General features: G+C 38.3%; 4 protein-coding genes across 7 annotated transcripts; 2 read left to right on the top strand and 2 right to left on the bottom strand.

Moving 5' to 3' along the window:
* Positions 1 to 159: 159 nt before the first annotated feature.
* LOC311287501 (ras-related and estrogen-regulated growth inhibitor) lies at positions 160 to 4,972 on the bottom strand. 4 transcript variants are annotated; one of them, XR_014626750.1, is made up of 8 exons: positions 4,838 to 4,972; positions 4,524 to 4,616; positions 4,377 to 4,433; positions 4,127 to 4,200; positions 2,987 to 3,134; positions 2,468 to 2,561; positions 541 to 1,004; positions 160 to 344 (listed from the first exon to the last, which is right to left on the bottom strand). XR_014626750.1 is itself a non-coding variant. In XM_084404380.1 (7 exons), coding segments are annotated over exons 1-7 (642 nt in total). In that variant the 5' UTR covers positions 4,839 to 4,944; the 3' UTR covers positions 541 to 814. The 4 variants fall into 4 exon arrangements, 2 of the variants coding, with proteins under 2 accessions (XP_084260506.1, XP_084260505.1); XR_014626751.1 differs by having other exon boundaries at positions 194 to 344; positions 4,524 to 4,589; positions 4,838 to 4,956; XM_084404380.1 differs by lacking the exon at positions 160 to 344 and having other exon boundaries at positions 4,524 to 4,601; positions 4,838 to 4,944.
* Positions 4,973 to 6,489: 1,517 nt separating this feature from the next.
* Positions 6,490 to 9,016, bottom strand: harbi1 (harbinger transposase derived 1). The gene is made up of 3 exons (XM_084404374.1): positions 8,947 to 9,016; positions 7,802 to 8,490; positions 6,490 to 7,701 (listed from the first exon to the last, which is right to left on the bottom strand). Exons 2-3 carry the CDS (start codon positions 8,469 to 8,471, stop codon positions 7,325 to 7,327), a joined length of 1,047 nt encoding a protein of 348 aa, XP_084260500.1. The 5' UTR covers positions 8,472 to 8,490; positions 8,947 to 9,016; the 3' UTR covers positions 6,490 to 7,324.
* Positions 9,017 to 9,188: 172 nt separating this feature from the next.
* On the top strand, positions 9,189 to 22,011 carry atg13 (ATG13 autophagy related 13 homolog). Its single transcript, XM_084404371.1, has 17 exons — positions 9,189 to 9,408; positions 10,707 to 10,787; positions 10,896 to 10,976; positions 11,080 to 11,199; positions 11,322 to 11,368; positions 11,476 to 11,616; positions 12,178 to 12,218; positions 12,312 to 12,408; positions 12,504 to 12,602; positions 15,573 to 15,666; positions 16,920 to 17,015; positions 17,170 to 17,309; positions 17,403 to 17,490; positions 19,698 to 19,775; positions 19,858 to 19,971; positions 20,677 to 20,805; positions 21,195 to 22,011. The coding sequence occupies exons 2-17, from the start codon at positions 10,719 to 10,721 to the stop codon at positions 21,270 to 21,272; spliced, it is 1,512 nt and encodes a 503-aa protein (XP_084260497.1). The 5' UTR covers positions 9,189 to 9,408; positions 10,707 to 10,718; the 3' UTR covers positions 21,273 to 22,011.
* Positions 22,012 to 22,270: 259 nt separating this feature from the next.
* Positions 22,271 to 24,390, top strand: LOC311287498 (SPRY domain-containing SOCS box protein 3). Its single transcript, XM_084404373.1, has 5 exons — positions 22,271 to 22,396; positions 22,779 to 22,943; positions 23,349 to 23,480; positions 23,762 to 23,952; positions 24,041 to 24,390. The coding sequence occupies exons 2-5, from the start codon at positions 22,784 to 22,786 to the stop codon at positions 24,098 to 24,100; spliced, it is 543 nt and encodes a 180-aa protein (XP_084260499.1). The 5' UTR covers positions 22,271 to 22,396; positions 22,779 to 22,783; the 3' UTR covers positions 24,101 to 24,390.
* The last annotated feature ends 217 nt before the right edge of the window (positions 24,391 to 24,607 follow it).

The following is a 24,607-nucleotide window of genomic DNA, read 5'->3' as shown; positions in this document are numbered from 1 at the left end:
AAGACATACGATCATCTGCCAGACATAGATCATGCCGTTTTAGGCACGACTTAATACTAGACAAGAATGAATCCAGTGCCTATAAATAACTTCTCACACATAAAATGAAATTTAAATACAGAATGAATGTTGCACAGTAATAGTGATGCAAAAGCAGTACACTGAGCTCAAGTGGTCAAATGAATCCTTTATAGACTCTCTTAAACCAGTTTAATGCACAGAGAGTGGGTATCAACATTGTTTTTTGGTCCGACACATCAGCTTCTGGCTCAATCAGTCAATATTAACCAACTGCAGAACCGCAGAACCATACGTCATAGCAGTGTGAGGATGACAGCGCCAGCCTAACAGTCTGATGCCGGAAGTGGGCGGGGTAAAAGCATCTAAGAGGTGGAGATGGGTGGGTTTAGGGGTCAGGGGGTGGAGATGGGTAGGTTTAGGTGTGGTATATGTAAGGTGGATATGTATGGTATGCGGTTCCGGCATCAGACTGTTAGGCTGGCGCTGTCGTCCTCACACTGCTATGACATATGGTTCTGCGGTTCTGCAGTCAGACCTATCTCCAATCAGTGGCAAAAGTTTGAGTTGGGACTACCTGTCATTGTTTGGTGCTGCCAGTGGCACATACATTACACACTGCACCTTTAAAAAAACACACTGCTGCTTATTGCTGTCTGACATAAACATACAGATAACACTGTCCATGACAGTATCTGGACACCCAAAAGGCACTTGTTCTTCTCTGAAAGGTAGTCATGCCAGCCAGGACACAGCACTATAGTTGTCGGGTCTGAACTGCAGTTAGTCCTTCTTGTCACCATTGCATGGTTTTACTCCGTGTGAGTTTGTTTTTGAGCGCATGTCTCATCTGCAGCATCCGTGAGCGCTTGTCAATAGCCAGCAGGTGTCGCTGAAACTCCTGCCGCACTTCACACACCAGCTGCCCGAACACAGCCTCCACTGCTGAAGTGTCCTCTGCTACAGATAGCTCAAAGAAACTGCACCTACATCACCAGTGAAACCTTAACTTTAACACACACGGCAAAACCTTCACATCCAAATAGTAAGTGACGTAACAGGGCCATTGAAGATCATCTAATAAGTGTGCTTAGAATTGAGACTGGTAGTGAACTGAATATCTGGTGGTGAAGTGGTTATCTTATTATTATTATTATGACAAAATTCTGTAGTAAATAAATTGTCCCTTTTAATTTTGGAAATTGTGAGTAATCCATGGAGTGTATAGGAATTAATTGTAATTATTATAATTAAATATATTTATATTATTATAAAATATTACTAACTAAATATTATTATTTTGCCCAAAAACAAGGTGAGTGAATATTTAATTGGAAATGCATATGGGTCATTCTGTCATTTTGACTTGCGGTAGTAATACAAAATTTTATTTACATTAACACTGCTATTCAAAAGTAAAATAAGTCTCTTCTGCTCACCAAGGCTACATTTATTTGATTAAAAATATAAAAAAAGAAAAATATATTGTTAAATATTATGACAATTTAAAATAACTGTTTTCTATTTTAATATATTTTAAAAAGTAATTTATTCCTGTGATCAAAGCTGAATTTTCAGCATCATTACTCAGTTTTCAGTGTCACATGATACTTCAGAAATCATTCTAATATGCGGATTTGATGCTCAAACACTATTCATTATTATAATCAATGTTGAAAACAGTTGTGTACAATCAGGATTCTTTGATGAATATAAAGTTCAAAAGAACAGCATTTATTTGAAATAGAATCTTGTGAAAATTCTGAAAATTAGAATCATCAAAGGAATAAAATTACACTTGACTATATATTCACATAGAAAACAGCTGGTTTAAATTGTAATAATATTTCACAATATTACTGTTGTTTTTGTATTTTTACTCAAATAAATGCAGCCTTGGTGAGCAGAAGAGACTTCTTTTAAAAACATTAAATATCTTACCGATCCAAAACTTTTGACTGGTAGTGTACATCTAACACATGTAAATAGCATGGCTGATTCTCACATAAAAGATTTATGAAGAACACATGGAATATCAAGGAATTAAAATATTTTAATAGAAAAAATGTGGTAACACTTTATTTTACAGTGTCCTTGTTACACGTTACATGTAGTTACTGTAGTAATAACTATAAATTATGCATAATTGCATGCAACTAACCTTAAACCAATCCCTAATCCTAACCCTTTAGTAAGTACATGTAGTTAATTATTAATACTTATTATTAATATTAATGCATAATTACACTGTAACACAGACACCTTAAAATAAAGTGTGACCAAAAATGTTTCCAGAAACCACACCCTACTGGGTTAATTTGACCCCTTTAAACATTCTAGGGTTAAACAATTCAGTTATATTAACCTATATTTGTATCTACTTCATACTTTCAAAATATCTTACTATCATAAACCTGTGCAGTTATCAGTGAGAGCAAAGCGTACTGACCTCAGGTCCGAGGCTAAAACCTGTCCCTCATCCGTCCTCACCACTCGGCCGTTCTCCATGTCACATTTATTGGCAACAATGACTGTTGGAATACCTGGAAGACACGCAGAAACATACACAGAATGAAGTAATGGATGCTGTAGCTCTGAAGAAGAACAGACTGCCATTAAAATGACAGTACTTGGAGATGGATGGTATAATAAAAGACTGCAGTGTTGTGATACTTTCTCTCTCTCTTTATCTCTTTCCACGTATCTATCCGTCATTAACAAACTCACACTCACAGACTGCAGTGTACTAGGCTATATTAAGAGTTCATGCCTGAGGTGAAATCTCTGAACTGAGACCAATTAAGGCAGGCTGAGTCACACCGAGGGGATAACAGCGCTATTCACTAGTTGGAGGGTCCGTACATATAAACATGACCGCTCGAAAAAATGCTAATAACAGAACATTGTTACTATTTGTCCACAGTCACTATGCTCCCAGAGTGATCATTCACAGTCTCATCGGCCTTACCGAGCGTTTGTTTAACGTGGTCAATCAGTCTCTTCAGGCGCGACACAGCCTCAAAACTGCTGCGATCCGTCACGGAGTACATGATGAGGAACCCATCACCCCATTTAATGGAACTCTCCAGAGAGGACACAGCAGGTCCTACACACTCCTGAACACAAACAGATTCACACATTTGAATAGTTCTTCATCTCCTGCATGTGAGTGAATGTGTGCGATGCAGTGAGGATAGAGATGACGCACATCTAGACTTTCACAGATGTGATTGTGAACGCAATTCTGGAGGACAAAGGATGTGAACTAAGGTCATAACTAAATGACCTAAATTCCCAGGAACTAAATTCCCCCAAACGAGTTCCCAGTCCTGGTCTTTGAGTCCCCCCGCACTGCAGATTTTGTCATTATCTAAAAGGATAGTTAAGGCAAAGGCAAAAATGAAAATTATGTCATTATTTACTCACCCCTATGTTGTTCCAAACATTTATGACCTTATTGGGACCTGTGGAACACAGAAGATGATATTTTGAAATGTGATATTTTTGTCCATAATGAGTCAATGGAGTGCAAAGTTATTTTGGACCCCACTGTCTTTCATTGTATATAAGGGAAAACGTATAGTCTATACTGTATGGACAGAAAAAAAAAATTGTGTTCCGCAGAAGAAAGAAAGTCATACAGGTTTGGAACGACAAGAGAATGTGTAAATGATGGCAGAATTTTCATTTTTGGATAAAATATGCCTTCAACACACCTGATTTATATCATCAGCTCGTAAGTACTGGGTGTGTCACATAAGGGAGTCATCCAAAATATCAGACCCGCTACTCTACTGCACTCACACAGATGGTAATGCTTCAGCCTAATCCTATGAATTAACATGTGCCGCTCTCTATTGTGTAACATGATCAATGGCAGGCAGGCTGTTAAAGCCGCTCCAGCAGCCTGAGATTCAGCACAGCAGACATGAAAGGAATGGAATGGTCCAGAGAGTCCTGTGTCTCATCAGCCGTTTGACAAGGCAAGATCATCCTGTGGATAAATATGCGAGTAGAACAGCACGCCGGCAGATGCACAGTCACAAAGAGATGGTCCCTTAATAGGTAAGAGCCAATACTGTAAGATCTCATCTCAAGTACACTGTACCTTATTAACAGTGTCTAAAATCTCCAGTTCAATCGCCTCCTTCTCCACGATTTTCTGACACCTGTAGGTGACCTCTGAGACACAAAAAGTATATGGCATGTCATATCATGCACAGAACTCAACTGCAACGCAGTTACACAAATGTATACAGCGTGAAAACGGCTATATTCTGTTGCTTTACAATGATAGGGGAGGTATGTTTTCACATGGTCAACAGATCATCAGTGTGAATGTATTTCATTTGTGTTACCCCTTTTATGTTCATACTCTCCAATAAAACGCCTGGTGATGAATCTGACACACAGAGCTGGAGTTCAAAAGAGAAAAACAGAGTTATTAGAGTCGTCAATATATAGGATATATAATCATTGAACCCAATAAAACACTGCAGTGTTACCTGTCTTCCCACAGTTATCTCTTCCCAGCACAACGAGCTTCGCCTTCAGCATCTTCCGTACAGACTCTGACATGATCACTGATAATATTATATCTGAATAGTATTAATACTATTTAGTATTAATACTCAGGCAATAAATGACCGCAGCCAATATAAGTAACAGGTATGAATTTTCCCTCGGGTTAAGCGTGGCTAAACTTGCGGACACACTAGACATGACAGATAACTGCGACATAGATGCAACTCTTAATCTAATAAAGTAAAAATACAAGGCACAGTTAAAGAATGAAACAAAGCCTTCCAGAAATACTTACTTTGCTCCCGAAAGTTCCCGAAAAACGAGCAGCGCTTGACTCTATATCATTGTGTTCCAGTGGAGACTCTTGTGGAGTTCATGTGCTGCAGATTCTGCTGCTTCTGCGCTCTCCGGATGTCTTCTTTTAGTAATGACATTAAACACACACACACACACACACACACAGCGGACAGCACGTCATTGTTCAGCGCGGTCTCTCTACTTATTCCACACATTCATCACCGGGCTCGACTGCGAGACTCATTAAACAACCATCTGATTTATCGCCTTTGACAGTCGAGCCTCCGGAGCAGCAGTCTACTTGGTCTTGCCGCCAACAAAACCATTAATTAACCCGGGCTAAAATTAAAAGCTTTATATTCTGGCTTTGGGTACTCGAGCCCCTGCCCTTTTTCAAAATTAATCGAAAGTGCCCCTTTCAAACAAATATCAATGATATCATTGTGGTCAATAAAACAAAATGCATTTGATTATAATTAACATGACAATGTGTACTTAACTGAAGTAGCTTAAATTCAAGTTTATTTTAACGTGTCTGAGACGTTGCCATGACTCTCGAGCCAAATATGCCTCTTTTAGTGAGTACGGAAGGAAAAAAATAAACCAAGCCATTTTTAAACTTCTTTTTGTTTCAATAATCAAAGATAGTGTGTTGATTCGATAAAAAAACCCCACATATTACATATTTTAAAATATCCCATAGTTCATTGATGCCTGTTTGTTATTATATAATACACCGACCAATTGTCATCTGGCTCAACAAGTTCAAATTTCATTGAACAATGAAGTGGAGCGGTAATTTTCATAGACAGTAAAAGAAATGGACACAGCGACCCCATTGGATTCAACGGAGAAAAGTGAAGTCAATTTGAAGCACTCACTTCCTGATGGCTGAGCGTACTGTGCAGACTCAAACTGAGCTTGACGACATAGATGTGACGTGAGCAACCTGTCTGTCTTCTAGTAGCTGTGCCAAGAGAAATCTGAATCATTCCCTTCTGAAACTTTTGCTAAGTATTCTGATTCATTATTTTGTCATTTTGCCTCCACGTCCCCACGATTGCCCGCGAGCTTCTCCTCCTGTCCATATGTGCGACAGAGAGTCGCGTGGTTATGACGCAATCGTTAGCCTATTTTTACAAAAACTGCTTCTACGGGGCCATAACGTAAGATACAAGGTCATTTTAAACATTTTCGTGTTTCTTTAGAAATAAATAATGGACAAATGGAGTCTTTAAACACCTCAGATGTAAAGTTATTCGCTGTCAAAGTGACGCCAAAATGAATGGGAGTCAATGGAATGCTAACAGCAGGTGAGGGTCTGCTAACCAATGGCGGCCCCGGGGAAGCTTCAGTTTTTTCTGAAAGATTACCCCCTTGGGTAATTTTCCAGTCATTCAGGAATCGTTACAGACGAATTTACATTTATATAGCGATCTGAATCTGCGTCATTGAAACAATGGATGTTAATTGACTACAAAGCACTGCACAAAACCAGCACCGAAAGTGGCTTTAATCGTAACTAGTATTCAAGTCACATGTATTTAGCCTATGTAAGTTTTATTGAGACACAGTTTACCATTTGAAAACTATCATAAAACTACAGGCCTATTGTGTGAAGTGTAGGCTGACAACAACAACACGCGAAATGGTGATGTGAAAGGACTTTATTATATTAACATTTTTGATAATTATGCAGCAATAGAATGTACAGTACCGGTCAAAAATTTGGACACATTAATATTACTGTTTTTTAAAGAAGTCTCTTATGCGCTTCAAGCCTGCATTTATTTGATTAAAAATACAGAAAACAATTATTATATATAATTTATTTCTGTGGTGCAAAGCTGAATTTTCAGCATCATTACTCTTCACTGTCACTGGATCCTTAAAAAATCATTCTAATATGCTGATTTAGTATCAATGTTGGAAACAGTTGTGCTGCTTAATGTTTTTTTGGAACCTGTGATACTTTTTTCAGGATTCACTGATGAATAAAAAGTTTAATGAGCTGAGCCGCCGCTCTGCCAAAGAACCCGGAAGCGATGCACTGTGTTTACAACGTCAACAGCGTAGGAGACTAACACAGAAGAGAAGAAACTGTTGAATAAAGTCGTTTTTGTTTGTTTTTCTGCACACAAAAAGTATTCTCGTCACTTCATAACATAAAGGTTGAACCACCGTAGTCACATGGACTATTACGATGTCTTTACTACATTTCTGGGCCTTGAAAGGTGCAATGACATTGCTGCCAATGGCTGGTTCAGAAACCTCTCGGATTTCATCAAAAATATTTTAATCTGTGTTTCGGAGATGAACGAAGGTCTTATGGGTTTGGAATGACATGAGGGTGAGTAATTAAAGACAGAAACTTAATTTTTGGGTGAACTAACCATTTAAAAAAAAAAAAATCTTTTTTTGACACAGGCAATGGCATGTGTATTAACGATTAAAGATAATTAAATGGTGAATCCCAAATTCCATCCTAGCTGAAATTATTTTGGACAAGTTCCTGTCGAACTATTAGAGCCTCCGGATCGACAGTGTCAGTGGGATCGATATCCTCCCCTGATTGGTCCGTGGCCTCAGTCCTCTCAAAAGTCCAGGCATCAAGGCCAGACTGCAGGGAAATATTATGCAGCACGCAACAGGCCTGGATGATATGGGAGCATTTCTCTGGGGAATACTGCAGGTAACCCTTTGCCCCATCCAGGCACCGGAAACGTGTCTGAATGGCTCTGAACGTGCGGTCCACAATCTCATGTGTCGTTGTGTGGGCCAGGTTATAGCGGTAGTCAGCAGGGGATTCCGGACTCTGCACTGGAGTCATCAGCCACTTCTTTGGAGGATAACGGTTGTCACCTGGAGGCCAGAGACAGAAAACACACTGACATTTTCACATGTAAACAATACCATAGAATTCTTTGGGAATGTCAAGAAAAAGTCTCACTATGGGTCTTACCTAAAAGCCAACCTTCGTCATTGTCTTGCTCTTCAAACAGCTTTGCCACACTGGACTGCTTAAAGACAGCTCTGTCTGTCAGACTACCCGGCCAATGTGTCTCAGCGCTCAGCAGCAGTCCTCTGGCATCACACACTAACTGGCAATTGATTGAGTGAAATCCTTTTTTATTTACATAGGAAGAGTCATCTGCATTGGGAGCCTTAATGGCTATATGTGCACAGTCCACTACTCCCATGACATTGGGAATCCCTGCTATTCTGTAAAACTCCTCTTTAGACTGCTGCCTGGTGGCCTCATCCCTAGTGAAGCCAATAAACTCTGGTGCTTTCTCAATCAGAGCTTTAGTGACATTAGACACACAACGACTCATGGACGCCTGGCTGATGCCAATCGCATCTCCCATCTTGCTCTGGAAGGACCCGGTTGTGTAGAATCCCAGCGCTGCGAGTATCTGAACATCTGGACTAATGGCTCGTGACCTCTGTGTCCGTCTCAACAAGCTGTCCTTCAGTAGTTCCACCAGGTAATAAATGAACTCACGTGGGAAGCCGAACGTTGTCAGTAGAAATTCATCCGACACTGTCTCGATATCAAATCGATCCAGTGTTTTGTGCCCTCGACCATGCAGCAGCAGGTCACAGTCTAAGATTGCAATAGAGATTGCCATTCCACACTCTCAGGAAGACCTATGGACAAATGGCACATGTGAATGTCAGCGAGTGTCATGCAATGCCGTGTCAATAACTAAACCATCCAACACCCACATACACTTGGCGACTTTTGAATGATATATATTAATTAATAACATTCGCAATTCATAGAAAAGCAAATGCTACGGGAACGAACGTGCTAAATGTTTCTGCATGCATTGATTTCTTAAGTGCGTGGTTGCTAACAGAAGCCCAGAGCCTATCCATTCCAAATCACATATTTTTATAACAGCATTTATCTCAAACTGAGCTGGTTAAATCAAACAGTTTGTCGCCCGGTAACCAGTACAGTATTTTACACAAAAACGAACGCAATTAACTCTTGATATTAATTATCTCCCGGTTAATAATTTATCACACGTTGAATAACTTATCTATCTAATCGAGGACCACAAATGCAGTGGAAACAGTGCGAATGACTAAAAACGTTACCAGCGCCGGTGATTGTTTGTGTACGCCGACATTGAAATGTGACGCCACAGCCTTAACAAATTTTCTGTTCACTATTTGCATTTTCGATAGTTGTATTCGTTACGTTTGACAACAAATTAAGAGCGGGGAGATGCATAATAAAATATACCATATTATATGTGCTATTATGACAATTGCAAACAGTTATCAGATGTATTTAACCATTTTTCACTAAATAACGAAAGTGGTGTTGTTGAATCGGTACATGCAACACGTCATTCCTGACCTAGCCAAACCCAAGCAAAATAAACAAAAATGGGGCGCCCGTCAGTGTGTGATGTTGTGGTGCTACGATGTGATTAATTGAAAATACAGGATCGTTTAGGCTGCATTTTACCGTTTTACACAATCAGCTACGGTGAATTGCACCGTTAACGTCACACTCTGCGTGTTAACAGTTGAATCTCCACTCTGTGATGAGCTGTAAGTATGTGCGCGTGTTTTGCTAAGGTGTTAGCATTGACTGCACAGACATTCAGATGATTGTAAACAACTTGAGATGTTTGGCTGTCGAAAACAAATAGCGAGTCTGCTGTTTCAAATCTCTACTCGGATGAACTCACTGTCAGTTGACATTGATTATTATAAATCAGTTTTTGAAGAGAAGAGTGCTGTTGTTATTGTTTTCTATTGAGTAACGTTGCATGATTAAATGCTTAGAGGCGAGCTGTCAGAGATGTGACAGTATTAATGACACTAATACAGTGAATTCGTTTGTTATTACTATTATTAAGGTGGGATGGTGCAAAAGATGACCCCACCACCATATTGTTTTTTTCTTTTGACTATACATGGCACACAATCCCAACTCAACACATTTGGTAAATGGCTATGCTCTTTTTTCATGTCATCTGAATATCAACATTTGTAGTCAGTCGAAACAGTTTTGAGGTTAACTGATCCAATTTTATGTCTGTGGAAAGTATTGATCTGTCATCATTGTAGTATGTTGAATATTAAAGTTTTTGTGTCTTTGTTAATAAAGGATTTGTGGACAAATTCATGTTTTTAGATTTGTGGAGTATAAAGATATAGGCTAGTTTTAACTTTAAAGTGAAAAGATTATTCTGCCCTCAGAACAGAAGAACCTAGTGACAAAATGTAAAAACTTTGTTATATTGTGTTTATTCAGTAATTTCACAAGTTAGATGTTCATTTCAGACATCTTGGCTATTCATAAAACCTATAGGATTCAGTTTGAATTCAGTGTTGTTATTGACAACTTCAATTAAAATATAATCAATTAAAAATGCATTCATATGTCTGTTATAAGTAATCGAATAAACTGGGATTCTGCTTTGTCTGTAATCAGTTATTCTTCAGTTAAAATAGAATAGATTATTTAGTATTTTACATTAATGACACTATCTCACTTTAATCTATATTAAGCAAAAGTAATTTATACATTCTGTAAAAGTTTACCTGTGTAGTGGAGTAAGATGGCCTCTTTGAATCATTTATATTAATTTCCCTTGATAACACTTTGGCTGATAAATTGTCATCTTGTAGATGTTGTATCTGAATATGTTATGATAAAAAAAAAAAAAAAAAAGTAAATGTTTTTTTTACATTGTTCTTAAGGGGACATCTTTCCCTCCTAATTGACTTGACTTTTAATTATGCGTGTTATATACCTTTTCGATTACTGTACTATTATCTATCAAGTATATCAGCTCTTCCTCTGTTTACTGAGAAAACTGTCTTTCGTTTGTATGTCTTAGGCTTATGCGACAATGGATAGTGATCTGAGCCCACAGGACAAGAAAGACTTGGATAAATTCATCAAATTCTTTGCCTTGAAGGTGATTGCATTAAACAATACATTATATGGTTTTGTTGCATCCATGAAATCTGGTCTCCCAGTCGACACAGAGTGATGATGTACTTTGTTTTACCTGTGTGTCTTTCAGACGGTGCAGGTTATAGTTCAAGCCCGACTTGGAGAGAAGATCACCACTTGCTCATCTTCATCACCGACCGGTTCAGACTGGGTAAAACACGTTCAGGATGCTCCCTTTACAAAGAGCCCTGTTTTCTTTACATCATAACTAACATGAACTCTGTTTGTCTGTGTGTCTTTATGTTCTCTCTCAGTTTAATCTGGCAATAAAAGACATCCCTGAGGTGACTCATGAGGCAAAAAAAGCTCTTGCTGGACAGCTGCCTGGCATCGGCCGATCCATGTGTGTGGAGATCTCCCTCAAAACCTCAGAGGTCTAGTCTTTGTTTTTGTTCACTCTCTATACAATAACAGTATTATGATAAACATGAAACAAAATGTTTAAAATGCCTAAGATTTTTACTTGAGTATTAATAAGTTGTGTTTACCAATGCAGGGAGACTCCATGGAGCTGGAGACATGGTGTTTGGAAATGAATGAAAAGTAAGCACTCTGATCCCCTACACATTCAGATGTCAACTGCTCTGTGTAGAGGCTGGTGCATTAACAACATATACCAGGACATAACTACGGTTTGGATTTTTTTCCAGGTGTGATAAGGACATTAAAGTGTCCTATACAGTTTATAATCGGCTGTCTCTGCTGCTCAAGTCTTTACTGGCCATCACAAGGGTGACACCTGCTTACAAGCTTTCACGTAAACAAGGCCATGACTATGTCATACTCTACAGGTACTCAACACACTTCCTTCAATGCTCCACAAAGCCTCATAATAATACATGATTTCATGCAGGGAAAACATGTCCAATCAGATTTTGCTACATTTCTTGACACTGTTATTGGACTGAATTGAATCAACACTGAAGTGACTTGAGCTGATTATTATTAAATGACGCTATTGCTGTCTGTAGAGCTGCTTATAGCTGAATTAAGCTTGTTTCATAATTTAATTAACTTTGCACTTGTTTAACTAAACTGAATCCACACTGAACTGATTTTGAGCTGAATAATGACACTATAATCTTCTGTAGAGCTGCTTTATATTTGAACTGAGTTCGTTTCATAATTACTGAACTCTGCAACAATCACAGTGTTGAACTAAATAAAGAATAATAACACTTTTCTTTTTAGAGCTGCTTTAGAGCTGAAATTGTATTTGTTTAATAATTAAAAAACTTTGCAACATTAATACTGTTATTCCTTGTTTATTACTGTGAAGCTGTTTTGAAACAATCTGTATTATATAAAGCTCTGTATAAATAAATGAATTGACTTGACATTATCTTTGCTAGGATCTATTTTGGAGATGTCCAGCTGACAGGTCTCGGGGAAGGTAATACTGTGAGGAGCAAAATACTAATAAATGTTGTGTAGATTTTCTCCAGAGAGCTGTGAATTTGTTCAGATTCTTCACGTCTCTCCGCAGGGTTCCAGACAGTGCGAGTGGGTATTGTAGGCACTCCCATAGGCACCATCACTTTGTCCTGTGCGTATCGCATTAATTTGGCCCTCATGTCTTCAAGGTATACATTACAGCTTCCCTTATGCAACACGTTTAAAAGATTGGGCATTCTGGTTATTGTAGTTTTGTGCTAGATGTCTTTGTGTTTTTTCACAGGCAGTTTGAGAGGACAGGCCCCATCATGGGTATTATCATTGATCATTTTGTGGAGCGACCCTTCACTAATATGGCACACATGCATCCTTGCAGTTACAGGTGTGAAAAATCATAGTACTCTACTGTTTAAAAGTTTGGGGTCAGTACGGTTTTTGTTTTACAATGTTACAAAAAACTTGTACAATTTTATAAAAAAAATCTATCTCATATAAATGCTGTTCTTTTTAACTTTCTATTAATCAAAGAGTTCAGGGGGAAAAAAATCCACAAAAATACTAAGCAGCACAACTTTTTTCAGCATTGATGATATAGCAGTATAGAACCGTATATACTTTTTCAGTATAGACAATTTTTTTATTTTTTTTATTTTTATAGTAGACAGTTGTACAATAGAGCTATGTAATAGTGTCAGCTGTATAGAGCCTTTTTACCGATGTTTAATATATAAATATGTTTAAATTTGAGGGGGGTTTCCAAGCACTCAGGATGAGTTGGAATTAGGCTTGCTGCCATAGTCTGTGTTAACGGTGTTTCACGGTTTTCAGCCGCACACTGATTACATCACTTGCCCACCGCGTAGGCATGTGCTGGTATCAAATTTTCATGCTGCGATTAATTGATTGAGCTTTTATCACGGTATACGGTATTATCACAATATTTTAATTGCACAAGAGAAACGGATGGATTGGGGGGATGTAAAAAAAACAGCAACTTGCATCACAATTGGTGTAAATGTGATTGTCAAAACATTCAAAAACTCAACAGAATTTTATTAAGTTTAGTGACAACATGTTTCCGTGGTTGAAAAACACTGATTGATCGATATTATGTATGAATATATACCTTTCGGTAAGTTGTACTGTATCTTTAAATAAAAAGTAACATATGATCGGTTTACTTGAACTGAGGCGCGGCAGCGATCTGTCCAACAGAATGGTATTTATTGTCTGAATTTCGTAATAAAATGGACAGAAGCTGAGGATTTTTTTCATATCAAAAGTAACCTGCTGTTTCTAGTCTGTCGGTGTCAGTGTCCTGTCCTCTTTGCTCCGCGATTTTTTTTCTCTGCTTGAGAAAATGGATGTGTGGCGTGAGAGCGTGTGAAAAGTGTCAATTGCGTGAGTCTCACGCTGAATGCGTGAGAGTTGGCAGCCCTGCTTTTAGACGGGGCAGGGGCGGAGCTAGACTCTCAGTACAGTGGGGGCGGAGCTTCATCATGGGGCCCTCTGCTACCAAGTCATTTTAAAATTAAAACCGTTAAAAAAAAAACTTAAAACATCTGATGAATGCATATGTAATAATGTAGCCTGCTGTACAACTGTATATATATTTTATTTATATATTTTTTAAGTGGTATGTTTATTGTTTTCAATAATTAGAAAATTTATTCGAGAATTAACTTGAATGTGCAGCAATTTGTACAAATAGAGAGTATGTAGGCCTACTATATTTGTTGTAGCCATTCAATAAGAGCATTTAGTTTCATATTTGTTCAAATATTATAATGTTATTTTTTCCATCTATGTTGATTTTGAAAAGTGAACACCATGATAGGATGCATCGGGAGACATGGAGTTGCTCAGACGTGATTTTGTTAATGGGTCAGACATGATTAAACTTAATTTTCTTCATTAAGTTTTGTAGAAAGCCTTTATTTAAAGTGAATTTCGTTTTGTATAAATTGTATCTTAATTTTAATACATTTTTCATCAACCACTTAATAAATAAGAAGCAAATATAGCAGACAATATAAATCATGACATGGAGGCGCCGGCGCGGTCACTTGCATTGCACGTGAACAGGAGCGCATCTTATCATTAATTAACCGAAACTCAGACATGAGAAATATAGCCTATCTAAAGAAAGCTTTAAATGTCTTTAAACAAAACAATTCAAAATGAAAAGAAATAGGCTACTCTCTGATTATGTAATCCAAGATGTGCATTTCTCTCCAGGCTATAGGCGCGTTCACTACGGAGATGGCGATCCTCAACTTCATCTTTGCAGCAGACACGGACAGAAAAGACTAGTTTATTAATAAAAATCAATGCACGCGTGTCACCGGATTTACAAATGCACATCTTGTGTGTTGCACGCACACTCGGCACACATATTATGTCGAAATAACGAGATATTGTGTTGAAATAACATTATTAATAATAATAAATCTTTAATGATATTTGATTGAATGCCGAATGTATGTGCTTGTTCAATTTAATAAAATTAATACTTTAATTGCGATCATTAAAATAATTGAATATTAAATATTAAGTGGCCAATTTTTGCTAATTTATTAAAAGTATTTATATATAATATATCTAGCACCCCTCAACACATGTTAAAAAATGATCTGGCGCCGCCCCCTGGTAATAACGGCCCACGTATTAAAAATGGTTGGGTCTAAATCGGGCTCGGGCTCATAATTACAGTTAATGTGTTGGCAATATGTTACTTTGCCAGGGCCCCGTGCAATGTGTTACTTGGCGAGGGCCACATTGCATCCTGTCCAGTGATGCAAGATCGGCGGCGTTTGAGGGGCCCCTAATTGGCGAGGGGCCCCTAATTGGCACGGGGCCCTGGGGCGGCCGCACAGAGAAGGGGGATAAATCGTCTGCAGCGTTCCTCCTTCCGCCATGCTTCTTCTCCATGTGAGGATTCATTACATTAGACTAGAGTGCGCACTGCGCCGCATGCACACAGTGCTTATACATATGGGGATTGTTTACATCAGAGTGCGCACGTGTTTTGCGCAGCATATACGCAGTGTTTTTTTAAGCGGTTGATGGAAAATAAGCTAATGTGCGTTCTAAAAATCTAAATTCTGATCTATTATTTTTCACGGTATTTTGAAGTGCCCGCGATAACAATATCGTGCATATTCATTACCGCGATTTATTGCATTACCGACTCCAACACCGGTGTTGACACGCGTCAATGAACCGGTGGTAAAATGTTCTCACCGTCACATCCCTACTTGGATTTAAACTGTTAATACCAGTGTCTCACTTCACTGATAGTACAGAGATTCAAACTACTAACTGGTCTCTTAACCTCTTATTTCTCTCTTAGAACTCCTGGAGAAGATGAGGGAGGGACTTATGCAGGAATAGAAGACTCTCAGGAGGTGTGCACCACATCCTTTTCCACCTCCCCACCATCACAGGTAATGCCGTCACTATCACCTACTCATCTGTCCCATCAAAAGTAACCCTTTACCACCATTTTTGTGCAGGTCAAGCCTCAATACAGGTGCAGTGCAGCCTGTCATTTAAGACATTAACTGTTAACCTCTCATAATGGATAAGCTGTTTTCATTCACGAGTCTCATTCTGTGGTTATCATTCTTTATATGTGATTATGTTTTTTTTTTTTTTTGTATTCCTCCAGTCACGAAAATTATCTGAGACGGCTGTGTAGTAAAAATCTGAAGTGTTTGGTTAGACTGGTGTCCTGATTAGTGTTGTTATTGTAAAATAAAAATAAAACAAATAGTTTTCAGTATTTGAAAAAACTTATCATAGAATTTTTGCCTTGGAAACTAACTGAAATAAGTTGAAGCTGAAGTACTAAAATCACTAAAACTGAAATAAAAATGAATCAAAGAATTTAAGAATAAAAAGAAAAAAAAAACGTAACAAAATAACTAAAATGTAAACTAAAATTAAAATGAAAGTTTAAAAATAAACGCTATTAATAAATATTAAAATAGTATATGAATAATACTAAAATAACACTGGTCTTGCGGTACTGTGTGGTATTGCAGGGTTCAGAAGACGAATGTTAGTCAATACGGTCATAAAATACCATTTATGTGGCCATAGCATCAGATTCTCTCTCTCCCCATTATCTCTTTCTGTGGTAGTGCTTTCATTTCTGTTGCCCTTGTTTTTCTTCCTTTCTCTCTTTCTTTCTTTCTGTGTGCATGTAGTGTGCGTGTACTGTAAGTAAGGCACATTTTAAGACACCTAAGCCGGCTCTGATGGCCACACTGAAGGTTCCCCTCATGGGGCTTGGCATCTCACAGCAAGTGAGTCCTGTGTGTGTGTGTGTGTGTGTGTGTGTGTGTGTGTACACGCATGCAGCTGGTAGAATAATTACAAAGAGTGTGTGTGGCCTGGCCCAGTAACCTATATTCCACTGCTTACCCTTCATAACCTCGTATAACCTTTGAATTAAGAGGGTTATACAGTAATACCCATCCAAGAGATTGTTTGCACACTGCAGTCGTTGCTGTCTTCTCCTTGAGCTCACCTGCCTGCTGTTTTATTTGAATTATTATTGTGTTTGCTCTGACCACTTCTCTGTTCCCTCTTGCTCTCTGCTCTGCAGTGAGGTTAATACAGGATCAGACTTTAAAAGGGCTTTTAATCTGACATTTGACTCCCATTGTGACATGAATCTCTCTCTGTCCCTCAGCTGTACAGCTCTCGTCTGTCATATCAGACTCCTGCCCTGGGAACTGTGGATTTGTGCCATCCTACGACTTGTACTACTGCTGTACATCCTCACCAGGTACGGCACACACACACTGTCCTGACTTCATGCCCTTCATCCCCTCTGATGTAGACCAGCTGCTGGGAATTACTGCCTACAGAATTGTGTGTGTATGTTTGTGTGTCGTTCTGCCCTGACCAAGGTGGCCATGTGTGTTTCTCTACCTAATCAGATGGTTGTGCCGGGTAAAGAAGGTGGAGTCCCTCAGGTGCCGGCTCAACCTAATCATGGCACTGCAGCTGAGCATGGTCGTATCCCATCATGCCCCACTGGACAGTCCCATCAGCCGGCACCGCCCACATCCTGTGGCAGGTAAGAGTGTGAAGAGATTCTGTTCAGTACTGATTTTTTTATTTGTCAATTCAGCAAAGTTTGAATCCATGTTTGTGTGTGTGTGTGTGGTAGCGAGGTGAAGACTGTGTGCCCTTCTGATGCTCCAGAGACAACCTTCACCAGGAAAGTTGGAGCTTTTGTCAACAAAGCCACCACACAGGTTAGAATACACTTACAAAAACTATCAGAACATTCCATCATCAAATGTTTTCATTAGAGATGCACCGATTGATCGGCTGGTGACCGGAATTGGCCGATTTTCACGTGACTGGTCAGTCTGACATATGCCGATTTTATGCCGGTCAAATGCACTCGGACACCGCATTAACATCGCGCAACATCAGCATCACACATGCACATGGAACGCACATGTAGGAAACCTCGTGAATTACATCCGTTTCACACCGCAAATGTCAGTGGCGCGTGAGCTGTGCATATGTTTTTTGGCGTGCATGTTAATCAATGAGTGCGTTCACACCGGCAGCAGGAGCAGCGCGTGAGTGTCAAGCAGGAGCGTCGCGTGAGCAGCAGTGAAGCGCGGGTTTCGGCGCCGAGTCTATTTTTGCAGCGCTGCTCACGCTCAATTAAAGTGAAAGCACACTTTTGATGGACAAACTAAAAATTATTTCACACAAAAAGTGCTCAAAATGCACAGAATAAGTATGTCTAGTGCGTTTTAACAAGAACTCCAGTATGTCAGAAAAGAAAACGAAGTCTCAAAAATATTTGTAGATTTACCCATTTAAACTTGTTTTCATTATTCAGTTTTGGTTGCAAGTATGGTTATGATTATAAAAAATCAATAAAGTAAACTAGCCAGAAATTATAGAAATATAGAAATATCTTTATACTGCAAGGCTATATATATATATATATATGCATGTATATATGTGTGTGTGTTTGTGTGTATTTCCCACACCAGGAGTAATTTATATAGTTCTATTTTATAGCAATTATCTGTTCAAAAAATTATCTGTTCTATGCAAAATGTAAAATGTTTTTTTAAAGAAAAGATGGAAAATAAATATTTGTGTGTGCTGTAAAGTGGTTAGAAAAAACGAAATCGGTATCGGCAAGTCAAACTCAATGAGAAATCGGAATCGGCCTAGAAAATTGTAATCGGTGCATCTCTAGTTTTCATATAAAATCTTTTTCTGCGTTTACATGAACTACTGATTTGTTTAGCATAGAATTACCGTTTAAAAGTTTGAGGTCTGTGAGGTTTTTATTGTTTTTGAAAGAAGTCTCTTATGCTCACCAAGGCTGAATTTAATGAAAACTAAATATTAACTGTTTTCTATTTTAAATATTTTCATTACTCCAGTCTTCAGTCGCATGATTTTTATATTCATAAGCCAAGACTTGCTAATAACATATATAAGTGTATATGATATATAAAATGTTACTGATAAGTGCAGTATACACATAGAGTAATGCAACTTTCATGTTTAGTGAGATGTAAAAAAAAATTGCATTTGTTTATTTATTTGATAGGGACAATGCATGTTAATGAACATTGGTATAAAATACAAAATGTAAATTAGTTCGATTATAGCAACATTGCTAATTAACATCCATAGTCCCTAGGCAGTGTTGTGAACTTAGAATCGAAAGACCAGGAGACTTGGTTGTTTCTTCAGCAGGATTCTTTATTGAGAACACGAGCTGTCGGTAGCTGCAGTCACCAAGTCTGAATCAGTGAGATGTTCTCTTACAGTTTATATACATTTTAGAGGCAGGAACCAAAATAGACAGGTTTAGGAACCGGTTCTAGACTGAGAGTGCTGCCCACCCTAATTCACTCAGCATATCTATTCAAATGCTGAGACCCGAGTACAGGACTGGCAGGACTCTCTTGTTAAAACACAAAATCCGAGAGTCATTAAGAGTTTCAGTAAAACAGGACTGACCGGAGTCTTTTGCTAGAAAACTCTGCTAATAATCTAAATTCAATGTAAACCTAAATTAAACCTTTTAATAAATTTGGAATCCCACAGCAGGTACATACAAGGACACGTACTCAAATATACATAAAACACTAATAGACAAAAAACCCAAACACATTATTTAAAATGTCTAAGTAAACTTTTTACACACCTGGATCAACATAAGCCACTTTTTTAAAGTAATTTTTAATATGTAGAACACTGTCTTATTGACTGTGGTAAGCTATTCCAATAATTACTCCCTATTACAGACAACTTTTTGTCCAAAAGTTGTTCGCCTAAATGGCACCTCGCAATCCCCTCTAATGATAGACCTAGTACCAATGCCACAATCCGTCCTCTTTTTTTTATAAATTCATTTAACGAAGGTGGGCCAAGCCTGCAAAATGCATTCTAACGTGTTGTGTACATGTTACTCCAGGTGACGACAAACAGTCTGGATCTTCCTTTTGCTGCGTTCGCTCCAAGAGTCTATGATCTGGAGGAGAACGACCCAATGGTATACTTAAGCAAACCCACTACATGTCCTTAGCGTGCAGCTGCGTCCTCCACTGTCTCTTCATGTTTTTCTCTGTTTGCAGGTGCACCCTCCTCCATCCCCGGCCCCTTCATCTCCTTTGCAAGGCAGCCTGCACTCAAACAGCTCGAGCCACAGCGGGGGACAGCCACACGACGACTTTGTCATGGTTGACTTTGTAGGTGCACCACAACATGATATAAAAAAAATAGTTATCAAGATCTACTTTCCTCTAAAGATATTGAGAGCTATATTGCAGCGAGCACATTGAAAGGCACAGCATTAGCAAAACATTGAGTGAATGGGGACTGATCAGCATCATTAGAGAGGTTTGACAGCAAAAGAGAGTTTATCAAGCCTTCACAGAGCAGAGATAGTGATCCAGACAAGTCAATAATTCATCTGAAAAGAAGCTTAGACTCTGACCTGAGAGAAAGCGCCAGATGATTGATGTTTAATAAATCTAAAGAAGACTTTACTCTTCTGTATTTTTATTTCATAAGTAGTGTTAAATTATGCAGTATCCCATCCCAAATGGCCTCCTTTGAAGTTAGTGAGTGTTGCCTCAGAGAGGCCCAAAGAGACCTGCTTGAGTCTGTTATTTTTTTTTAAGTCTGTTTATGCATGACAGAGCATAACTGTGTTGATCAGAGCTATTGATTATTGAGCTAAAAATCAATACAAATATTACTAGGGAGAGAAAACCAGAAAATGCCATCTTGTTTTGTGTGGGCAGCTGGGACATGATAATTGTACTATTAAACCAGTTGTGTAAACAAGCAAGTATTTATTTAGTCAAACCTTCTTAGAAGTATAAGGTAAAAGATAGATATGGTTCATATTGTGTTTAAAGACCAGTTCTGTGTTTATGTGTGCTGAACAGAAACCAGCGTTCTCTAAGGATGACCTTCTGCCAATGGATCTAGGCACTTTCTATCGAGAGTTTCAAAACCCTCCTCAACTCGCAAGCCTGTCCATCGATGTCAGCGCTCAGTCTATGGCTGAGGACTTGGTGAGAAACAAACACGTATTTGCGTCACAGCACATTCTGAACATTTTTGCAGTCTAAATGGGACAGGATGACCTTAAAGCAAGAAAGGCATGTGAATATACATAGGATAGATTATTTAGCACCAAACCAGGATTGGTGTTAACATCATAATTGAAAAAATTTAATTGTGTGGATATTAAAATTAAGAACTATTAAATAATGCAAGTATTATTTAAGTGTAGTTCTTTTAGAAACTGAATCTGTATACAAACTATATATACTGTAGGGTGACTGATTCATTATATTCATGTCGTATGATGTTTTAACATCTGTAACATTGTGATGTGTTTATAGTTAAATGTTTGGTAAAGTGAATGTATATGAATTTGTATATGAATGTATTTTTGCAGGACTCTCTTCCAGAGAAACTGGCCATTTATGAGAAAAACATTGATGAGTTTGATGCATTTGTGGACACCTTACAATAGGAAAGAACAGAGATTGCATCCTTCACAACCTCTTTACTCGTCCTGCTTCCTTCACTGAGGCGTCGATCTGTTCATTAACAATGTTTTGTGTCAGTTTTACAATCTGCAATGGTCTATAAAGAGAATCATCATTTAAGGGAAAAAAGTGAACTGGGGTACAGTATAAGATGAATCCACTGGCTTGGTGACAGCATCTGTTAAAGGAAGAGCAACATTAATTCTCCCACCCGTGTATTTATTAAGATAGCAGAATTGTGTAAGTAATGCTCACTGTAATGAATGTATAAACCTGCACCAGCCTTTATTTTTGTTTTGCTCATCATGACAACACATCCAGCACACTGACTAGTCACTGACGCAGATTTCTGAAGTCTTTACAACATTAGTGAGGGAAAATCTAAGAATATGTCCAGTTTTGTTTTATAGGCTTACACATGAATGACACTACAGTGAACATTGACAACAGTGAATTGTGAGTCTGTCTGCTTACCTCCTTCCTGTAAAAATGCATTTGACCATACCTTTTCAAACTTTCTTTAAGTAGAGACAGTTTATCATTACTACTTGTCAGGTCTTTGAATGGTGAGGAATGTTTTTTCTTATCTTTTTTTTTAAAGCTTATGTTGGCAAGTCACTAGGAGCTGGACCTTCTTTAATTATTTTAAGTGTCATCGTTCTCCCACTCCCTTTGTTAAGAAGGCATGTAAATGTGTAATAAACTGATTTATTTCACACAGCCTATTTTTTCTCTCTCTCTTTCTCTCTCATAAATCCTGAACTGGTCAAAAAAACATTGCGTCTCCTTGAGGCAAACTTCCAGTTTCTTTAGCTAATGAATATATGTAGCTCGACGTTCACCCAATAGAGAGGCGAAGGTTTGGCTTATTAATGTTAATTAGGTTGCGTTACTGGAAGGCTATCAAGGAACTTTAGCAGTGGCTATTTGAAAATCCATAAGCGCAATAGCACAAACGCACGCCTACTTCCATATTAGGAAAAATCCAGTGTTGTTTTGACAGCAGTTGTGGAATGTTTTTCTATCGTCCAGCTGTCTGAACAACACCCATATGTAAAGCTGACTGTGCCGTCTTCCTTCTTTGCAAAAGCGGACTTCAAGTGCCAAAGTAAGTTTTAATTACTCTTCATTACTTCGGGTTACGTAAATTCACGTACACTGTATGTCACGTATGTTTGTTTGTAGTAGTAGTAGCCTACGTGCCGTGTACGTCGTGCTCACCCCTCAGATAACGTTAGGTGTCCACGCTTTAAAATGTCGAGAAATAGGCTCGCTTAGTCAGTCGTGTTTATGTAATAATAACTAAAAGTGTTACGGAGCTTACATATGTATATTTAACTCATAAATATTCAAATGATAGCAAATATATATATTATGTTTTTTTTTTGTTATTTTTTTTTTTTGTTATGGGGAGCATTGTGAGTCTGTTTTGTTTTGTCTTTCCTTTCTGCATATATAGTGAATGATGTGTATGTTTTTGTATTGTGTAGAGCAAATGTTGCGCTCTTTTAGAGATCACACTTGGGACAGTTGGGAATGGGATCCGGACAGTAAATCTCCTGATGCTCGTCTCTCTCTATGCCGACAGGCTGTGTATTTTCATGTCAGTCCTCTGCTGGACAGTCAGGGAACCGCAGGGGTCAGAGGCAGCAAAGGTGAGACGAGTGTATAGAGCTGTTTTCGTTGTTCTTACGTATTATTGTATTAAAGTTCAATGTTACATTTAATCAAGGTCATACAGGGTATATAAACGTCTAGTTGAACATTAAGTGCTAGTTTGCACTAAGCCTTTAAGTTAATTTTTAACTAGTGATTGAAATGCTAATAAGGCTTTTATTATGCTAGAGTATTGTGTAGTCGTTTTGAAGATAACTATCATAGTCACCTTCCTAAAATAATTGCCTGAGTCATTTTTTGACAAAAAACTTTCTTTCTTTTTTTGCATAAGTCATCTCCTTATGACTAGTTTGGCAATTATTTTAGGAAGGTGACAATATGTTGAATTTGCTGAATTAAGAATAAGCTCTTCATTAATTCAGAATAACATATTTCTGCATAAGGTTTCACCCATGGTGAGCATTACTGGGAGATTGAGTTCCTTGAGCCTCCATATGGAAGCTCTGTGATGGTGGGGGTTGGTACCCAAAATGCACTGCTTCACACAGGGGACCAAAGGTTCATTAACCTCATAGGTAAGTGCAGTCATGTTTCTCTAGAAGTGCCCATGTTATTTGCCCACATTTTAGGGAGACAATCAATGTTTCATGGCCAAAATCATTCAGTAGGATGTAAATAGCAAATATGGAGCAGCAGAAAAGGTTGATTCATTTAAATGACCAGGAATTTTGTCCCCATCAATGCCTCATAGATTAACAAGGGAGGAAATAAGAAGACCATACAAAAGAACACAATGCTTTTCTTTGAATCACTGAAACTGTTTATTGTTGAGTGTCCTGTTTCTTTCTTCAAAAAGGCGTTGACAGTGAGAGTTGGGGTCTATCATACAAAGGCTTCATCTGGCATAATGGAAGGAGTCGAAAATACTCAGAGCCTTTTTATGAAAGAAATACAGTCATTGGGGTTCTGCTGGACTTGAGCGCTGGAACGCTGACGTTCTTCCGAAATGGAGTGAACCTTGGGGTGGCCTTCTCTGGCCTAGAGCAGGTAAAGAGGGAAACGTCACTGCATAGAGTAGCTATGTGGAAGTACTGGATGTAGGTTATATGTGGGTACTTATAAATGCTTCTGGAAGTTTTTGTTCTTTGCAGGTCAGCAAGGCTCTGTTTCCTCTGGTGAGCTCTACTGCCCCTGAAACTGAGCTTCAGCTGGGTTTGAGAAGCCAGAGAATGTCCTCCCTACAGGAACAGTGCATACACATCATCACACAGTCCCTTTCACATTGTAGACACGCGCACAAATTACCATTACCCACACCTCTGCTCTGTCAGATACACACACATGCACATTTATAAGAAGGGCATAATCTGTCTCTGATTCGTTTAGATCATGCCAACCTCAAATAACAACACAATTCTGTCCAGTGCAATAGATTCATTTTATATGCAGCCCCTCCTCAAAAAATTTGTATTTCTTTGTGTGCTTAAAAAAAAAAAAAAAAAAAAAATTCAAAGCCTGTGTGACTGTATAATGTAATTATTTAAATTATCCTCTTGTCTTTCTGTATCTGTATTCCTGTTTGTATTCTTAATTGGTAATTTCTGCACTTGACGAAGTGGCAATGACAAAGTTCCAAAATACTATATAACTATTTATTATCAGTTTATTGTACTCTGTGTCGTTATTACTGGAAAAAAATATA

The sequence above is a fragment of the Rutilus rutilus genome (genome assembly GCF_951802725.1).
Source record: "Rutilus rutilus genome assembly, chromosome: 3".
NCBI classification, from domain to species: domain Eukaryota; kingdom Metazoa; phylum Chordata; class Actinopteri; order Cypriniformes; family Leuciscidae; genus Rutilus; species Rutilus rutilus.
This window is presented reverse-complemented; position numbering and strand designations above follow the sequence as displayed.